Here is a 17,653-nt window from a genome sequence, read left to right as displayed (position 1 = left end):
ATTTTATTCTTTCATCTTAAATCCTGATGTTTAAAGAAACTGTTATGATCAAGAATAAGTATCAATAATCAAATATACATATTATTTATGAGGTGGTGCTTAATAGACTTTTGCTGGGCTAAATTTTTTTTTTGTTTGTTTGGTTTTTATCTTTTATTGGTACTGAGGATTGAATCCAGGAGCACTTTACCATTGAGCCACACCCAGTCCTTTTTGAGACATGGTCTGCTAATTGTTGAGGCTTCCCTTAAACTTATGATCCTGTTGCCTGCCTCCCAACTCACTGGGATTACAGATGTGTGCCACCACATCCAGCAGGTAAATGTTTTTTAAATATGTTAAAAACAAAAGTGATTCTTTGTATCCACAGACTTTAAAGACTCCAAAATGGCATATAACAATTGTTCAATACAATTTTGTGTGAAAACGGAATACAAACTGCTGCCTAAGATAGTTATCAATAACCAGAAATGGCTACAGTTCCCTTGAAATGTGGGTAGTGCAACTGATAAAATGAATTTTTAACAGCCACGTGTGGCTTATGGCTACCATACTAGACTGCACAGTTATAGAATTCTTAAAGTACTGTGACATAAAAATACCAACACTGGTTAACAAGTTTAGAAAACTAATGATGCTATAGTTTCAAATATTAAATTACATTTAAAAGGTAAAAATAAAAGGGCCCAAGCTAGGTGCAGTGGCATACACCTCTAGTCCTAGCTACTCAGAAGGCTGAGGCAGGAGGATCTCGAGCCTAGGAGTTGGAGGCCAATTTGGGCAACAAAGCAAGACCCTATTCTCAAAAAGATAGGAGCGCCCAACACAAGGCAATAGAAAAGATAAGGCTACCAAGCTGATATAGTTTCCTTTTTAAAAGCTTCCTTTTTCTACAAAAGTTTTATATCAAGTAGGAGTGGTGCTATTATGTCTTTATTAGATAAGATTAACAATGTTTCCATTTGTCTTTACAACCAAACTGATGGGTTTTTCACTAATGCTCAATTTGTTTACACTGAAAATATGGAAAATATCAATGAAAAAAGTTAATCAAATTTGTATTTTATACAGATGATTCTGTAACATTAAAATTATTAGCACATAGAATGACTATACTGCCACTTGGAGAAAGGAAATTTTTGATGAAAATAAAATATAATTTCAATAATGCAAAAAAAACTACATATTTAAAGTACGAAGTAAACTTCACTACAAACTTGTCCTTGTTTTTACCTTAGAAAGTATCTTAACTGAATTAAAATTCAATTCAAATAAAGCTGAAAAGCAGCCTTTTTGATCCTCATTTCTTAAATTCATGAGCCAGCATATGAATACCCAAATTATTCTTATCTCCTCTGATAGGCTCTCATAACACCTGTAGAGTTCTGGTTTTTTCTCCACCCCATTTCTTTACTCTGCTGCATTCACAGGTATTTGATACTGTTGAATAAACTAACTTCCCTTATGGAGAGATTATTCTTCCTAGCAGCCAGAGGCAAAATAAGGCAGGCAAACAGAACAGGTTAAAACATTTACTGATTTCACAAACTAATCTCTAATTGTCAGGTGTTGTTACAGGATCTTGAGATTTCAAGGTGAGAGTAGCAAAGAGATGTCTCACCTTGAAATCTCAAGATTGCTACTCCAAGTCTTTAAAAAACTTTTTTTTTAACTGGGGATTTAGTCTAGGAGCCATGTTACCACTGGGGTACATCCCTAATCCTTTTTTAGACAGGATCTAAATTGCTGAGGCTGGCCTTGAATTGCGATCCTCTTGTGTCAGCCTCCCTAGCCATTGGGATTATAGGCGTGTACCACTGCACCCAGCATTAAAAGAGATCATTTCTAAGATATTTTCTATTATTAAAAAATGTAGTCAAATACTCAGAGGACACTCAAACTTTATGATGTAAACTGTAAATCCTGGACCAAAAATAAGTGGAAAGAATCCTTTTTTTTTTTCCAAGTCTGCCTCCCCAGTCACGGGAGCATCTATCTCACAAGTAAGAATGGTGCCTTATGCAACTTTACATGCACTGCTTCTAGGTAACAGTAGCTATATAACTCTTTATTAAACAAATCAGTAAGTGAATAGACAAAGTAGGCTCTCTCTGAAAGTTAAGGGGACGGGGGAGAGTTGGTGGTGGTGGTGGTGGTGGTGCAGGCGGGTATCTGTTAAGATAACTGCTGCTTCAGTAATAATAAATAAATAAATAAATAGAATGATTCAAATTAGAGATAATCCCTGGCTAGCATCTTGGCATTGTGACAAATAATCAACTTGTGTTGAATCAATGAAAGTAATCAGCGCCTAAACCAGGACCCATTCCGGGTTCCACAACTAGCAGAGGCGCTGGATACCCTCTCCGCCCACCCACAACCGGAAAGCTGCGTGTGGAGATGCAGGAAAGTGAGCTTTTCGCCTTGGGTCCGGGAAAATGTTTGAGAGGGAACAGTGCTCGCCTAAGGCGCTTCCCCCGACAATCACCTCTCTTCCACCACCCCCATCCTGAGAGAGGGTCTAGCTCTGACCCCGCGGGGTGCGGCCACCGGAGTTAAGGCTTCGGACTCCCACCCTGCCCAGCTTTGCCGCCGCACTTACTGGCCGAAAGGACCCTTAAGGCAGCAGCCACCCCCACCCGGGCCGCCGGGTGCCAAGGAAAGCACTTGGAGGCTGCCCGCGGCCGTCAAGCTCCCTAGAACCTCCTGCTCTCTGTGCATCTGCGCTCGGGATCCCAGCCGCTCGATCGCCTCGGAGCGGACCGGCACCAATAGCATAGGTAAGACTGGCTCCATGGACTCGGCGCGGCAGCTACCGCCGGAGAAAGCAGCACTTCCGGTCTCTTGCTTCGCCGCCATCTTCGTCAAGCCGTTCCTTCCGGTCACCTGTGTTCAGGAATTTACTGCGTCTCAGGCATGCGCAGTGTCTCGAGCCGCTCACGTGCCGCCTCGTGATTCTCTCCAGAAGCTCTGGGCTGTTTCTGGCCAGTTGACTTTCCTTGCTTTTTGCAGGCGGTGCCGAGCTCCAGTACGACCACAGCTGCCTTTCACTCTTACGCTTAACCACAAAAATGCACGAAGGCCTGATTTAGCCGCCTAACGCAGGCTGTTGCAGCTGTTCTCATTGTGGTATTACCCTTAGCTACTTAGTCTAGTCGCTTCCTGCTCCTTCGGTCCCGACTTCTCCTCTTATGCCATTATTTGTTTACAGGCTCTGAGGTGGTGCCATTTCCTTGGTAGCAATAACCAAGTCTTACAGTGCAAATCCATCATGAAAGGGTAGACCTGAATGTTGAGGTCAAATAATAACCATTGTAACTGGGAAACGGGTAAGTTTAAACGGTGGAGATGGTGGAGCTCCTATTTCATTATTTATGCTTTACTGAGGAAGTATGGTACAAGATCGTCAGAAGAATGAGGGTTGAGGACATACTAAGGAGGAGTCTGGGGATGGTCTCTTACTAGCAGTACTTTAACACATTAATTTTCATATTCAGAACATTTCACTTTAACTTGTATCGAGAGACCTTTATGGACGGTTCAACCTAAAGGCTCCTTCATTCCAATTACTTTCTAATCATCGATTTTATTTCCCCATGATGCTTATTACTACTTGATATTTTGCATCAGTTCCTATCCAGCCAGTTATGTAAACTTTAAAAAAGCTGGAACGCTGTGTTGCTCATACTGTTACCCTCTGCCTAAAACAGTGCCTGGTTCATAAAAAGCTCTCCATTGTTTGTTGATGAATGCATAATTTTGTCAAAATGAAACCAAAATAGTTGCTTAATCACTGAGCCAAATCCCCAGTCCTTTGTGAGAGGGTCTTGCTTAGTTGCTTAAGGCCTCACTAAATAGATGAGGCTGGTGGCTTGCTTTGAACTCGCCTTCCTCCTGTCTCAGCCACCATGATGAACTCTGAAACCAAACATTTCTTATCCAAAAGGAAGATGCTTATATCCAATCCTTTTAGCTCCGTTTGAGCTATTTTCTTTAGCTAAAAAAGGGGCAATAATGAAGCAACTTCCCAGGTTATACCTTTTTAGCTATAACAAGGACTGACTTATAGTCAGGTCTTTCTTGGAACATTCACACATAAGATGCCCTTCATCATAGCTCCTAACTTACAAACAATTAACACATCATTTGATTACCTCTTTAATTATATTTTAAGTCATGCCTTATTTTTAGGCACATCATTTAGATTCTAAGAAAGGATATGAAAATGTTTGGGGCAGGATCCTCCAATATATGAATGCATAAGAACTGTCTTAAGACTCTCTGGATCATTGATGATTAATTTCCCACATAAGTAGTCCAGAACAAACAGATCAGTAGATCCAAGTGAGCCTACAAAGAGAACAGATATTAACCACAAGCGTAATTCCATTTTACAATTATTTGTGTGATTTAATTAATACCTGACTTTCTAGCAGATGGCCATTCTGAGGACAAAGATAACCTCTATGTATTTCACGTTTATATCCTAGAATAGTTGTCCCTCATTTCTTTTTATTTTTTTAATTTTTTTTAAAGTTGTAGGTGGACACAATACCTTTATTTTTATGTGGTGCTGAGGATAGAACCCAGTGCCTCACACATGCTAGGCAAGCGCTTTACCACTGAGCTACAACCCAGTCCCCCCCTCGTTTCTTGAATGAATTCACTTTTCAGATTAATTTCTGCCCTGCAAATAGCACTATAAATGACCCAACACCTAGGAATAATAAAATTTGGCAGAAGAAACAAGCTATAAGGCCCAAACTTGGGCCAGACTGGTTACTCAGTAAATGCCAGAATATCTGAAACTGCTTGTAAAGCACATTATCCTCCATGCTCATAGTTTATAAGAAAGTAGGGAAGGGAAAGAGAATGTAAATTGGGCTTGAGCAAGGGGCTATAACCTTGTTTCTGGTATCACTTACTCCATCCTGGCCTCTAGCTGCTGAACCAGTTGTTTGTCTACGTGGTGACAGAATAGAGGAAGTAGATTGCTGGGGAAGGCCAGGGGTTCTGCCAGAGAGGCTGTAGGCATTTGGGCTATCTCCCAGGCAATCAGAACCACCATGTCTGTCCTGGAAGACAGAAGAAACACATCAGAGCTTTTATATTTATGCAGGAAACAGACTCTAGGACAAGGTTTCTTGTCTTTCCACCAGTACTTCATTACCCCTGCCCCCAGATAGCAATTTGGTATGTGGTATGCAATGCTTAAGGCTTATAAATCTTTCATTTTGGGGAGGAGGGGGTTACTAGGGGGAAAAAATTGAACTCAGGGGCACTCAACTACTGAGTCACATCCCCATCCCTATTTTATATTTTATTTAGAGACAGGGTCTCACCGAGTTGCTTAGCACCTTGCCATTGCTGAGGCTAGCTTTGAACTCATGATCCTCCTGTCTCAGCCTTCCAAGCCACTGGGATTAACAGGTATGCGACACCATACCCAACTTCTTATTTAAACTTAATAGCTCTAAAGGATTAGAAACATCATCCTTAGTTTATAAATGAGGGAACAGATTAAGAAGTGAATAACTTGCCCCAAAGTTAAATTGCTGACAGGTGACATAGCCAGAACTCGAACCTGGGTCTATTTAACTCAAAAGCTTGTCCTCTTAATTTCTACATTACACTGCCTTCCATGGAAAACCAACTCTCTAGGGCATTATAAGAAAGGGGGGTAAAATGCAGAACAGCTATAACCCTGCTATTTCTCCTTTCTCTGCCCAGCCTCCTTTCAGAAATGCTTGAATATGCCACCTAGTAAATCTCTTATCTGGCTCAGCCTACACATCCCTAGGATACTGAACTAACATCCATGTGCCTTTATGATCTTACCAAGCTGTATGATCACTGATGGGTTCCTCTAGGGAAGAGTCCAGAGATACCAGCTGTTCCCCATGACTCAGCAGGGCATAGAGCAAAGATATTCCAAACTGCAAGTGAATACACACAGTTGAGGGCAAAATGGGTTTGTGGTAGGCATTTAGTGCTTCTCTTGCTGTGCTTTCTGTAGGTTCACATTTACAGATAGAGACCAATACCCACAAGAACTGTCAAGTTTTATTCTGGTTAGCCAAGGATTCGTGACTTTCCCAAGGAATCTTGAGCTGTTCCGAACATTCCACAAGCCTCTCTATGAGCTGACTAAATGTACACTCCTAGGCTCCAACCCAGGAATCTTGTCTATTGATCAGGAATGGATTCAGAAATCTGATACAGGTGGTTTGTGAACTCCACTTTAAGAAGCATTACTTTAAGCAAAGGTCTTTAGAGGGGAGTACACAAGGTAATCCACTGGTATGTTGGAAGACAATATCAGAACTTTCACATCTCAAGTCTCATCCTTTAAAACTTTCTATCTTATATTTATTATATACCTAATATTATAGTTTTACATGTGATTTTTAAACACACTTATAAATGACTTAGAAGGTCTTACTAAAAGGAACACAAGGCCAAGTGTGGTGGTCCACACTTGAAATCCCAGCGAGGCAGGAGGATGGTAAGTTCAAAGCCAGCCTCAGCAACTTGGCAAGGCCCTGAGCAACTTAGCTAGACTGTCTTTTTTTCTTTTTTTTTTTTAAGAGAATTTTTTAATATTTATTTTTTAGTTTTCAGTGGATACAACATCTTTTTTTTATTTTATTTTTATGTGGTGCTGAGGATCGAACCCAGCACCCCGCGCATGCCAGGCAAGCGCGCTACCACTTGAGCCACATCCCTAGCCCCAAGACTCTGTCTTTAAATAAAGGAAAAAGGGCTGAGAATGTGGCTCAGTGTTAAGCACTGCTGGGGTTGATCCCTGGTACCAAAACAAAAGGCAAATAAGAGTTTAGAGATTGCTATAGAAGCTCACACCAGCAGTAACAGAGGGAGTCTGGTAGAGAAATAGATGCGTACCCATCCATCCATCCCTGAATTTCAGATGGATAGGACAAAGAAACTGGTGTTTTAGTAAGCTTCCCAGGTTAATCTGTGCTCAATAGAAGTTGAGAAGTGCTGCAGAAAACAAGACATGTGGAGAGAGGAAAACATTCCCTCGCTTATTCCTTACCAGCAATACCACTTGGAAGGTATCAAACAGCAAAAAGAAACTTTTTGCTATTTGTATTGGGGTGTTTGTTTTTTTGGTACCAGAGGTGCTTAACCACTGAGTCATATCCCCAACCCTTTTTTGAGACGGGGTCTTGCTAAGTTGCTGAGGCTGGCTTTGAACTTGGCAATCCTCCTGCCTTAGCCTCCCTAGCTGCTGGGATTACTGGTGTGCATCACTGCGCCCAATTGGGAAGCTGTTCATGGAAAGAAAAGACTCCCAGATGTGGTACCTGGTTCTGAAGTACTGCAGTGACTGGCCGTTCAGAGGAGCCAGGTGGTAGCAACATTAGCCCCTGAAGTCCTTGGAGGAGCTCAGGGAAGGTCATGTGACTGATACATTTGCCTAGAGGCTTGAATAACATGTGTAGGGCCTGCAAGAAGGTCAATAAGCACTTCTATCAAACTCCAGTACAACTTCACCTGGTCTTGTCTTGCCTCCAGCCCCTTTGCCTTGCTGGCCTGCTCTTGGTACCTTCCCAGCTAGGTTACTTTCTAGACCTATCACCATTTATTCATCTCCATCCCTAACACTGAGTCCTGTAGTACCACCTGTTCCCTGAGGGAAGAAAATATGGAGCTCAACACTTATCAGGGGGCCCCTATCTTCTTTCAAAACACCACAGCACCCATCTATGGAACCATACACACATTTTCTTTTGCACATCATACCTGAAAGATGATCTGCTATTCTTACAGTTTATTCTGTAATTTCCTTATCTGAGAATGGTGGGGACAGTCCCACCCCCACCCCTTTACTGCCCAGAACCCTGTTAGCATCTCTGGGGGCTGGGGCAGGAATGGAGGGGAGGAAGGATCACTAAATCATGCAGGAGACCATCCTATTCTCCACTGAATATCTTAGTACCTGGTCAGCCACATCCCTCCGGACCAGGAGGGGCAGATTGTGGGTGATGGTCAGAAGAAGGCTAACAGCTTGATTATGGGGCAGGAAGGGGAGCAGCCGGGCTACCAAGGTTTTCCCCTTCCTTACAGAGAGAACCTGCAGGAAGCTATCAGCTACTTCCCTGCGGGGAAGAGGAGAGCATTTTCAGAGCTCAGCTACACACACACACACACACACACACACAAGGAACTACATGCCAGGAAGGAAGGGCAGCAGCAATCCCCATGTCTTTGCTGGTCCTTTCCTTCTTGGGCTGCGGTGAGGCCCTCCCACACTTACTCCAGACTGTTCTGCTCCTGGCTCTTTAAAGCTTGAAAGAGCTTCTCAACCTGGTTCCTCTCTTGTCTGGAGTAACAGGACAGTGGAAGCCCATCCTTATGGCTTTCTTCTATTTTTAGTAACTGAAGGAACATCTGAAAAATTGTGGGTAGGGAAAGGAGAAAGAGGAAGTAACTGAGAAATATCCTGTTCTTGAAGGTAAATCAGGAACTCCTCCCCAAGGAATTGCTGTCTTACCTTCTCAATCCGGGATAATACCCGAAGCCTCTGACTGCTTGTATCTCCTGTATCCTAGAAGGAAGTCTCTGGCCATCAGCCACACACCACAGCTGCAGCCCAGGCCTCAGATTAGCTAGAAACTGAACTGGAAAGGCTGGACACAAAGTCTGAGCACACTGCCTTCTCCCTCTTAGGTCACAATCAGAATTCAAACATGAGGGTATTCTAGACCTTTCAAATGGAGATGAAAAAGGCTCTGGGAAGATAATGCTTTTTATTTGTTTAATATTTTTTACTTGTAGATGGACACAATACCTTTATTTATTTATTTTTACATGGTGCTGAGGATTGAACCCAGGGCCTCATATGTGCCAGGCAAGTGCTCTACCACTGAGCTACAACCCCAGCCCTCTTACCTGCTCTTGAGTTCCATGACATACAGCATCAATAGCTCGACGAGGGGTAAAACATGTTGATACAGCTACCTGACCCAGAGAACCTTCAATTCGAACCACTGCAAGAAAGGAGTCATGAGAGGCACATTCCACCCTCTATCCATTCAGATGTCTAACCTAAGCCAGTCAGTCAGCCTGATCTTACCTGACTCATAAACCTCTGCTTTCTGAATGTAAGGTGTTATCAGCTTAAGAGAGTCAGTCTTTTTCCTTTGTCCAAGTAGCTCTTCATCTGCTTGCTTTTTCTCTAGTTTCTGATAATATTCCTGTGTGTCCAGGGAATAGGGGGAAAAAAAAAACTCATAAGTGACTATCTTCTCAACTACTCTTCTACAGCAGTCTCTCATATAGCATTTTTTTAAACCTTTATTTTTTGTTTATTTTTATGTGGTGTTGAGATCAAACCCAGCACCTCGCATATGCTGAGCAAGCACTCTACCGCTGAGCCACAATCCCAGGTTTTCCCCTTCCTCACAAAGAGAACCTGCAGCTACCTGACCCAGAGAACCTTCAATTTGAACCACTGCAAGAAAGGAGTCATGAGAGGCACATACAGCATTTTTTCCCCTGCTGAAATGATTCTGGCACCTACCAGTTTTCTGTTTTGAGGTAGGGTCTTGCTAAATTTTCAAGGCAAACCTCGAGCTTGTGATCCTCCTGGCTTAACCTCTTCAGTAGCTGGGATTAAAGGTATGTGCCACCATGCGCACATTGCCTAGCAGTTATTCTAAAGTGCCTTAAGCCCCATGTCACCTGTCTTGGGATTCTCATACCAAGCACTTAACAAAGCTAGCTAAAGCTACCAGATCTCAACAAGGTAGAGAGCAAAGTGGAGCCAGAAAGCAAAATTGTTCCAGCATCTGACTGTTCATACATTCTTCAATAAAGTACATGCATCACCTGTCCTTCCCCTCCCCATTTTAATCTTGTGACTCCACTTGTGCTGTCCTAAATCAGTTATCTGATGGTTAAGAAGTCCAGAACTGGCACTAGGGAGGTATTGTCAGCTTGCCTCTGGACCAGTTCTATACATCTGTGGATTTACGCATCAACCCTCACATCGTCTTAAAAGTGAGAAATCCTAAACTAAAAGCCACTAACTCTTAATGGGGGAGAAAAAAGTTTGAGTAAGGCTTTTTCATTTAGGTGCAATGCCAAAAAGGCAAGAAAACAAAACTTTCATGACAGGAAGGGACGATTTTTGAAGCTCACTAAAAAGAAAGGAAGAAACTGAAACTAATGTAAATGAAAAGGAAGTGAAGGTGGGAATGTTGGTAGGGAGCTCATGGATGTTGAGAAAGTGAAAACAGCCCAGATAGCCCCAAAACCTCTGGACAAAGCGCACAAAAGTCTGCAGCACAAATAGAGGGGAGGTAGGAAGTAGGGGGAAACAAAGTGTCTGCAAGCATTTGTTCAACAAACTGAATTTCACCATTGATAAGATTCCTGCACTTTTAGACCTAAAAAGAATAGATGTTTATAACAAGATTCACAAAAGGATGCAAAGGTAAGAAAGTACATATTTTCAGGTAAATAGGTGAAATTCTCAGAAAAAGATAGAAACAAAATCCAAGTGTGTTTGGACAATTGTAAATAATCCTATTTGGCTGAAGTGTAGAATAGAAGGAAAAGAACTAGGTATGTCAACATGAGAAATATGACTCCTGTTCTTTAGTGATCATCTCTCCCATCTGAATGGCATGGTCTCCATGAGCTGAACCAGTGGAGTGAAGTCCTGGCTCACTTGGGCTCAAGGTCAAAGGCTGGGGCCCTGAGGCTCACCTGGTAGTAATAATCATCCAGGCGGGGATTTTCACTCTGCAGCTGAACCATCTGCACTTTTATCACCCAGTCCTTTTCTTTTCTGGTCATGAGGTTAGCATACGGATCTGACTGCTGAGACCAAGGCTTCTTGACAGGGGGACTTTGAGCCAGGAGAAATATACCTTCAGGCCTACCCACCCCTGCCAAAGTGAACCTCCCAGAGCATTTTACTGCTCACCACTCTTTGAAAAGGATGGGGCAGGGTGCAGTGATAGGCAACAATTCAAGAGTGCAGGGGCTTTGGGCGAAATACCTGGCCACAGGGGAATACCCATCATGCAGATAGGCTTCCCTCAACCTTGTTTCGCATCTAGGTTTTACCTTGGCGTTTGACTCTGCTGCTGAAGCAAGATCCGTTGATGCTGAGGGTGGAGCTGGGTCAGATGACTGTGGAGACTTAAAAGGAAACTTGAGCTAGGTGGAAGAAAAGTCTCTGCTTGCCCACCCTTTCCATTCATTCAGCCCAGGGTAAGTTCAGGTGAACATCAAAGAGAACCCTATTTATTCATGTGCCTCCCTCAAAAAAGCCAACATGAAACATCACAATCCTCACACCCCCAAGATGTATTTTCCTGCAATTTGGCTGTAGAAAAACCTTAGCACAGTAGGAAATCTTTTGCCCTGCTTTTCAGAATTGTCCTAGCCTTAGTTCTGCCATACTAGACGACCTCAAATTTTTACCTCATTGGGCCTCACTCCATTTCCTCCTCTGTGAGGAGGAGCTTGGACTATGCTTCAGACCTGTTATTAAATTTCTGTCAGTATTTTTTTCTGTGGCAACTGGTAGAGTGGCACCCATCCCTCCTCAGCCATCATCTCCTGATATTTCTAGGAGGAACTCTGTTTGTCCTGACACTGGGGGCCTGGGCACCATGAACCAGTACCTGAGCCGAGGTGGGCATGAAGTCTGTGGGCTGCAGAAGAGAGGTGGATCTGGTAAGGGCTGTTCAGGTCCAAATTGCCGGGCTGGAGAGCTGGTGCTGGGAAATATAGGCTGGAAAGGAATTGGCAACAGATGGTCTGGGCACCAAGAGGAATTAGGAGATCTGGAAGAGGGACCTCTCCACCAAGAGAATGCTGCTCAGCCCCAGTTCCTCTTCCATCTCACCTGCTTTTTCCCCCTTGAACCACATTTTTCTGTGTTAGGGATCTCTCAAGCCAAAGTGGTTCCTGCCTTGTTTCAACAGAGTTCATTACCTCCTAAGAAGCTGCTTTCAGTCCCTGACGTGAGGAACATGTGCCTTTCAATGGCTCTTATTCTCTTAGTAACAGTCTTCTCAGGTTGTTTTCAGCCAGTGGAGCAGAGCTTATCTGTCTTTTTTGACAACCTCATCAGAGCTGTAATTCCATTCTAGTTCTCCCTGTAGTATTTCCTGATCTTTGGATTCCTCCCTCCCAGGCCATATTCCTAATATTCAGTTAATTGAGGGCAGGACTCTTTCCAGCTCTAAACTCAGTGCTGCTTTTCTGATAAGATGTTTCATAAAGTAGAAGTAGAGATCTAGTTTGTCCTTTCTTATTTGAATGCCTGGTTCATCTGTGCCCCTGACTGGGCATAATCCCTGCCATTTACCATGCTCCTCTACATGGAGCTGCTCCTACTTCCCATATGTACATCATTTGAGGTTTTTATCTTGAGATGGAGAAAGGTAGACTGAACATAATGAATGTGACAGTGTGCAGTGGTGGACACCAATGCAAGAGTCCCAGCTGTGCAGAGGGACACTCAACACACTCCGGGATGAAATACTCCTCAGCAGCCAGTGATGTGAGGAACATGTGCCTTTCAATGCCTCTCCTCATAGAGTGGAGACTGGAGAAGACTCACCTGCCACAGAAAGTGCAAGGAACTGAGTGATATCCCCAAGGCCTTGACTCTAGGGGAGCTGAGCAGACCTCTCTGAGCAAGGAGGAAAAACTTGGATTCAATAGGGCATTCGTGGCGTCATGTCTTCTACATTTACTTGTGTCCATGGAGATGTGGGAGGGGACAGCAAAGCCAGCCATTTCAATATCCAACCTAGTCCTCCTTCATATTTGAATTCAACTGTGCCAAGTTCCCTCTTTCCATTAAGAAGGAAGACTATTATCTCAGAAGTAGTTGAAGGAGGGTCTGAGTTACCTCCTTTTTATATGAGAGTCCTCATCTATCTTCCCTACTTATACGAACAAATATCAGGAATGGACTAGCAGGACAAAGGGATTCAGATAAAGGTGAATCAGCAGCAGCAGGGCCTTCACCTATGGTGATGCACAGCCCAGGTAAGACCTGGCTTCAAGTTAAGGACAGCATCAGAAACTTTAGTAGCAGACAGGAGGAAAGAGGAAAGGAGAGAATCCCTAAATCAGGTTCAAGGATGAAATAGAAAATGTTAATTCAGAACTTGTCTTAGGAATGGAGGAGAGGAGAGGTATATTTAATCACGGTCTGAGCTGCAGACTGTTCAGGACAACCCTTTCCCCTCCTGTTACTGCCATGGTACCTGTGTGTTATGGACAGCACTGAGTAAAGCTGGATCCCGGAGATTATTTTCTTCCTCCTCTGGATCTGCGGCCAGATCTGGATCTGGATCCAGACCCTCCTCCTCCACCTCCTCTTCATTTTCTTCCTCTTTTTCCAATTGGGAAGCAGATACCAGCTCTTCCTCAGGAGCCAAGGGGTCACAGAACTTGCCAGGCCCTTGGGATAAGTGTGAATCTGTGGAAGGTGGGGCCTCAGGTGTGAGAAGTCTTGTCTAAGGGGCTGCTATTCAATACCATTTCTGTTCAAAAGCCATCTCTGGAATTGCCTTCAACCAACACCTCTGTTCTATGGGTTCTCAGCCTCCCTAGCTCAGGGTGCCCCAAATATCCCCCACTAAAGAAAACAGAACCTGGCAGGTGCCAGACACCTTCACTTCCCACATCCCATCTTCAGTGGCCTCATTGAGTGCTTCTACAGGCTTCTTTCTCCACCTGTTCTCCCCCACCCAACAGCCCCTTCTGTTTCCTCTTTAACTGAAGTGCCAGCTGCTCCAACTCCCTGTAATTTAACCCTGTCTGACAGATATTTTACATGTATATGTTCCTATAAGGTTGTCAATGAATCTGTTGATAAATTACTATGTAGATAAGGAAAATAAGAGCCAGAAAAGTTATCTTAGGTGCCTGTGAGATGTGGCTAGCATGTGGAAGAGTTTGGAATCTCTTCCAGTTGTTCTGGATGCCCAAGCCTTTAGGAAGCAAATCAGCAAGCCTCTGTATGCCCGAACTTTTTATGTGGACACCATAGTCCATTTGGTGATACCTTCAAGGCATTTCATCTTGGCAGGCTGGGAGGCTTCCTGCATGTCTGTGTCCTCCACTGAGAGAGCATTGTCAGCCTCTGGAAGGTAAACCTGGGACAAGAAAGAGACCCAGAGACACCCCCCTGGTCAGTAAGGATGGCATGGTTCTCTAAAATAACCACTCTTCTCCCAGAAGGTGGTCAGAGAATTATTGACCTTAGGTATTAAGGAGTGAGACCCTGGGTTCTCAGACTGCCATAAGCCCCCACCCTTGAATCTCACCATCCCAGCTCTGCAAAGGGAGAGAAATAAGGAATAGGGCCAGGAGTTGGAAGAGAAGCACTTCACACATGACCACCACCGGCTACCATTTGTGTATCATGACACCTTGTTGCTGACACTCACCGCCTGACTGTTGCTGTCCTTTCTGCTCAGGTTAGCCATGGCAGCCTGGGCCAGAGCCTGCTTGCTGTTCTTGGCTTTAAGAGCCCCAGCCCCTCCCCTGCTTACCTGTTAAAGGGCAAGCATCCCTCAATCCTGAGACTTATTAGAAGTATGAGAACATAATCTAATGAGAAAGAAACCTCTTGATCAGGAAAGAGAAATAAACTGCACTTTTAACCATCCAAGTTTGTGGTAGTTTATTGGAATCTTAGGGGCAGATATTTAAAAAGAGGGTTCCTGTTTCCCACATTCTTTATTGGACTTTGCAAGATTGCGGTCCATTTAATCCCACCCAGGTTTAGCTCCTAGAAAATTGGATAGACTAGCTCTGAGTGCACCCTGAGGAAGTTTCTTTAACAATCAAGTTCACAGAGCTTCAGGGCAGTGCCCTTGAGGCTCCATCAAGGCCACCTGGGGCTGCTTGCCTTTCCCTGGTCACAGGAGTTTAAGTGGGCTAGACAGCTGTAATGAATGAAAGACTCCTGTGAATTTAGAAGCCAGATCTTTAAGGTAAAACACTTTTGCCTAAGGTAAAACACACTTTTATCTTCTTGGCTGCTCTAATTAAAAAAAAAAAAAAAAAGAAAGAAAACTGGTCCAGAAACTCAGGAGAAAAAACAAATCAACAACAACAAAAAGTATGCCACTGGTGCTTGGAGGCAAAATTTATGACACAACTAAACCTCATCTAACCCCTTAGTGTTCCTGGGTTCTGTGCCCACATCCTGTGTTCAGCTGAAACAAAGACTCTGTAGAATATCTGAATAAAATAAAAACAAAGCTAATTTCTCTATACCACAAATGTGAGTTAGAGCCCTACTGTCATGGTTAGAAGACCAGTATTCTTGGTGCTTTTAAAGGAAAAAAAATGTTTCAAATGTTCTGTAGCAGGTCAGAACCATATGGGTGAAGGAGTACATTTAAGTAGCATGATAATTGCTGAAAAATGTTTCAAATATCTGAATTGAATTCAGGCTCTTTGGGAAATGCTTATCTCCCAAATTTTCTAATAACTTACTTTGGCATTATTAACAAAAGAGCCAAAGGGTAAGTGTCAGTGTTTCAGAAGTAATTGATTTAGGTTGTTTGAGAGACAATGTCATAGGGAGAAACATTTTCTGCAAGCAGATTTTTATTCTAAAGGGTCTTAAGAAAATTGGCTAGTGCAAGTTTCATTTGTGCCAGGACTGTGCTAGGCTTGGGACAACAGTGAATTTTCATAGATACTTCCTGTGGCTTCTTAGAGCTTCCCACAGAATAAGAAGTACAAGCCAGGAGTGGTGTTGGAAGTCTCAGCTACTTGGGAGACTGGGGCAGGAAGATTCCTGGAGCCCATGAGTTCAAAAACAACAAGAAATAAAAAAGAAAGAAAGAAAGAAAAGGAAAGGAAAAAAAGAAAAGAAAAAAGCAATACAGGCAGGCAGACATGATTGTTGAATCTGATTTTTAAAAATACATTTAAAATGCTAAGAATTGTCCCACTTTCATGAGGAGAACTTTATTCCTTTATTTCAGTGTCTTTAATGGTTGTAAATCTATTCTGTTTTTTAAATTTCTTTTTGAAGTATTGTGTGTTTGTGCTGGGAATTGAGCCTAGGGCCTTGCATGTGCTAAGTATTGGAACTACTATTGAGCTACACCTTCTGCCCTCCTCTTTTTAATAAAGTTACACATGATCAAAGGACAAAAATTGCAGCAATTTAAAGATCTTAACTGGCTTTGTTTTCTACCCTATATTTGGGCAACACTTTTTTAGAAAAGATTAAACATCACAATGAGCCAAGCAGAGGAGATTGGTTTTACATACAGAGAAAAGCTCAACAACAACAATAAAAACTGGTACCCATCTCTCCTTAGAAACTATTCTCAGTACCGTTACCAGTGATTTCTGAACTATAATTGTAAAAGAAATATTTTAATCTTGAATTTAGCTAAACTCTCTGTGCCCTCCAATGCTGTTGATATACCCTCCTTGAATCTTTATCCTCTCATAGCTTACTGACAGTTTAGGCTCAGCTCTCTCTCTCTCTCTTTCTGATGCTATTCGGAATTGAACCCAGGATTTCTATCACTGAGCTATATCCTCAATGTTTTTAAATTTTTTTTAATTTTTAAATTTTATTTTTAGGTACCAGGAATTGAACCCAGGGATGCTTAACCACTGAGCCACACCTTCAGCTCTTTTTATTTTTTATTTTGAGACAGGGTCTCTCTAGATTGCTTAATCTTGCTAAATTGCTGAGGCTGGCTTTGAACCTGTGATCCTCCTGCCTCAGCCTCCCAAACTTCTGGGTTTAAAAGCATGCACCACCAGTAATGCCCAGTCCTTTTTATTTTATTTTTATTTTTTTATGTGGTGCCAGGGATAAAACCTAGTGTGCCTGCCGCAGTCTGGCTGGGCACAATCAGGAGCCACTTGTCAAAAGAAACTAACTTTATTTTTAGAACCACACACTCCAAACAAAACAGCCTCTCAGAAAAAACCCTCAGAGCCTCAACTGCCACCACCGGCTTTCCACAAGCCTCTCTCTCCCACACAAGCTTCTCTCCACCTCCCACAATCCTCCTGCTCTTGAGGCCGATTGGCTGGGTCACGTGGGCGGAGCCAAAAAAGTCCCCCAGTGAGCAGCTCCGTGGTCTGAAAGGGCAGGGAAACAGCCCAATGAGCATCACCGCAGAGGAGCCAATCAGCTAGATGTTGCTGGGGCCGCTGTGAGCCAATCATCAGCCGGCAGCTGGAAGTTTGCTGGCAGCTGGAAGTTTGCTGGGGCCCCTTCGGCTGTGGCTCTCAACATCTCCCCCTCTCTGTTTAAACAACAAGCATGTGGCTTAGGGACCGTGCCTGCCTTAGGTTGTCCAATAGTACATATGGTCCTTAGGTTGGTACCATTGCAATTGGATCTTACCCGTCACTGACTACCGGTCCAGCATACAGCTATACTTGTGGATAGGCCTTTGCACCAGTGGGGGGGTGAGGTTCTTTGCCTCACCTCTGTTGGCCCCCAAATTTTAGACCATCACTAGTAGAGGAGGATGCAAAATGCCATGACATTAAGCCAATTGAGGGCTCCTTTGAAAAATTGTACCACCGGTGACATCATCAGCAAAAATACCCCAACACTACCACAAGTCGCTGCACCAACAGATAGTTCACAATGCATACA

General features: G+C 43.3%; 2 protein-coding genes across 2 annotated transcripts in view; both read right to left on the bottom strand.

The window, feature by feature from the left end:
- The window catches only part of Spg11 (SPG11 vesicle trafficking associated, spatacsin), a 74,812-nt gene extending 71,912 nt beyond the window's left edge, over positions 1-2,900 (bottom strand). The window contains exons 1-2 of the mRNA XM_048793251.1: positions 2,601-2,900; positions 2,362-2,388 (exon numbers count right to left, since the gene is read on the bottom strand). Of these exons, the coding sequence (XP_048649208.1) occupies positions 2,362-2,388; positions 2,601-2,859 (286 nt within the window). The 5' untranslated portion in view covers positions 2,860-2,900. The remainder of the gene's footprint in view (positions 1-2,361; positions 2,389-2,600) is intronic.
- A 37-nt stretch (positions 2,901-2,937) lies between these two features.
- On the bottom strand, positions 2,938-14,081 carry Patl2 (PAT1 homolog 2). Its single transcript, XM_015480102.1, has 15 exons — positions 14,066-14,081; positions 13,263-13,459; positions 12,604-12,679; positions 11,664-11,799; positions 11,101-11,166; positions 10,738-10,879; positions 9,101-9,221; positions 8,917-9,014; positions 8,519-8,572; positions 8,282-8,415; positions 7,964-8,123; positions 7,329-7,469; positions 5,839-5,936; positions 4,926-5,075; positions 2,938-3,058 (listed from the first exon to the last, which is right to left on the bottom strand). Exons 1-15 carry the CDS (start codon positions 14,079-14,081, stop codon positions 2,938-2,940), a joined length of 1,710 nt encoding a protein of 569 aa, XP_015335588.1.
- Positions 14,082-17,653: the final 3,572 nt, after the last annotated feature.

The sequence above is a fragment of the Marmota marmota genome, unplaced genomic scaffold (assembly GCF_001458135.2).
Source record: "Marmota marmota marmota unplaced genomic scaffold, marMar, whole genome shotgun sequence".
Lineage (NCBI taxonomy): Eukaryota > Metazoa > Chordata > Mammalia > Rodentia > Sciuridae > Marmota > Marmota marmota.
The sequence above is the reverse complement of the archived record's forward strand: the minus strand, read 5'-3'. Positions and strand labels throughout refer to the sequence as shown.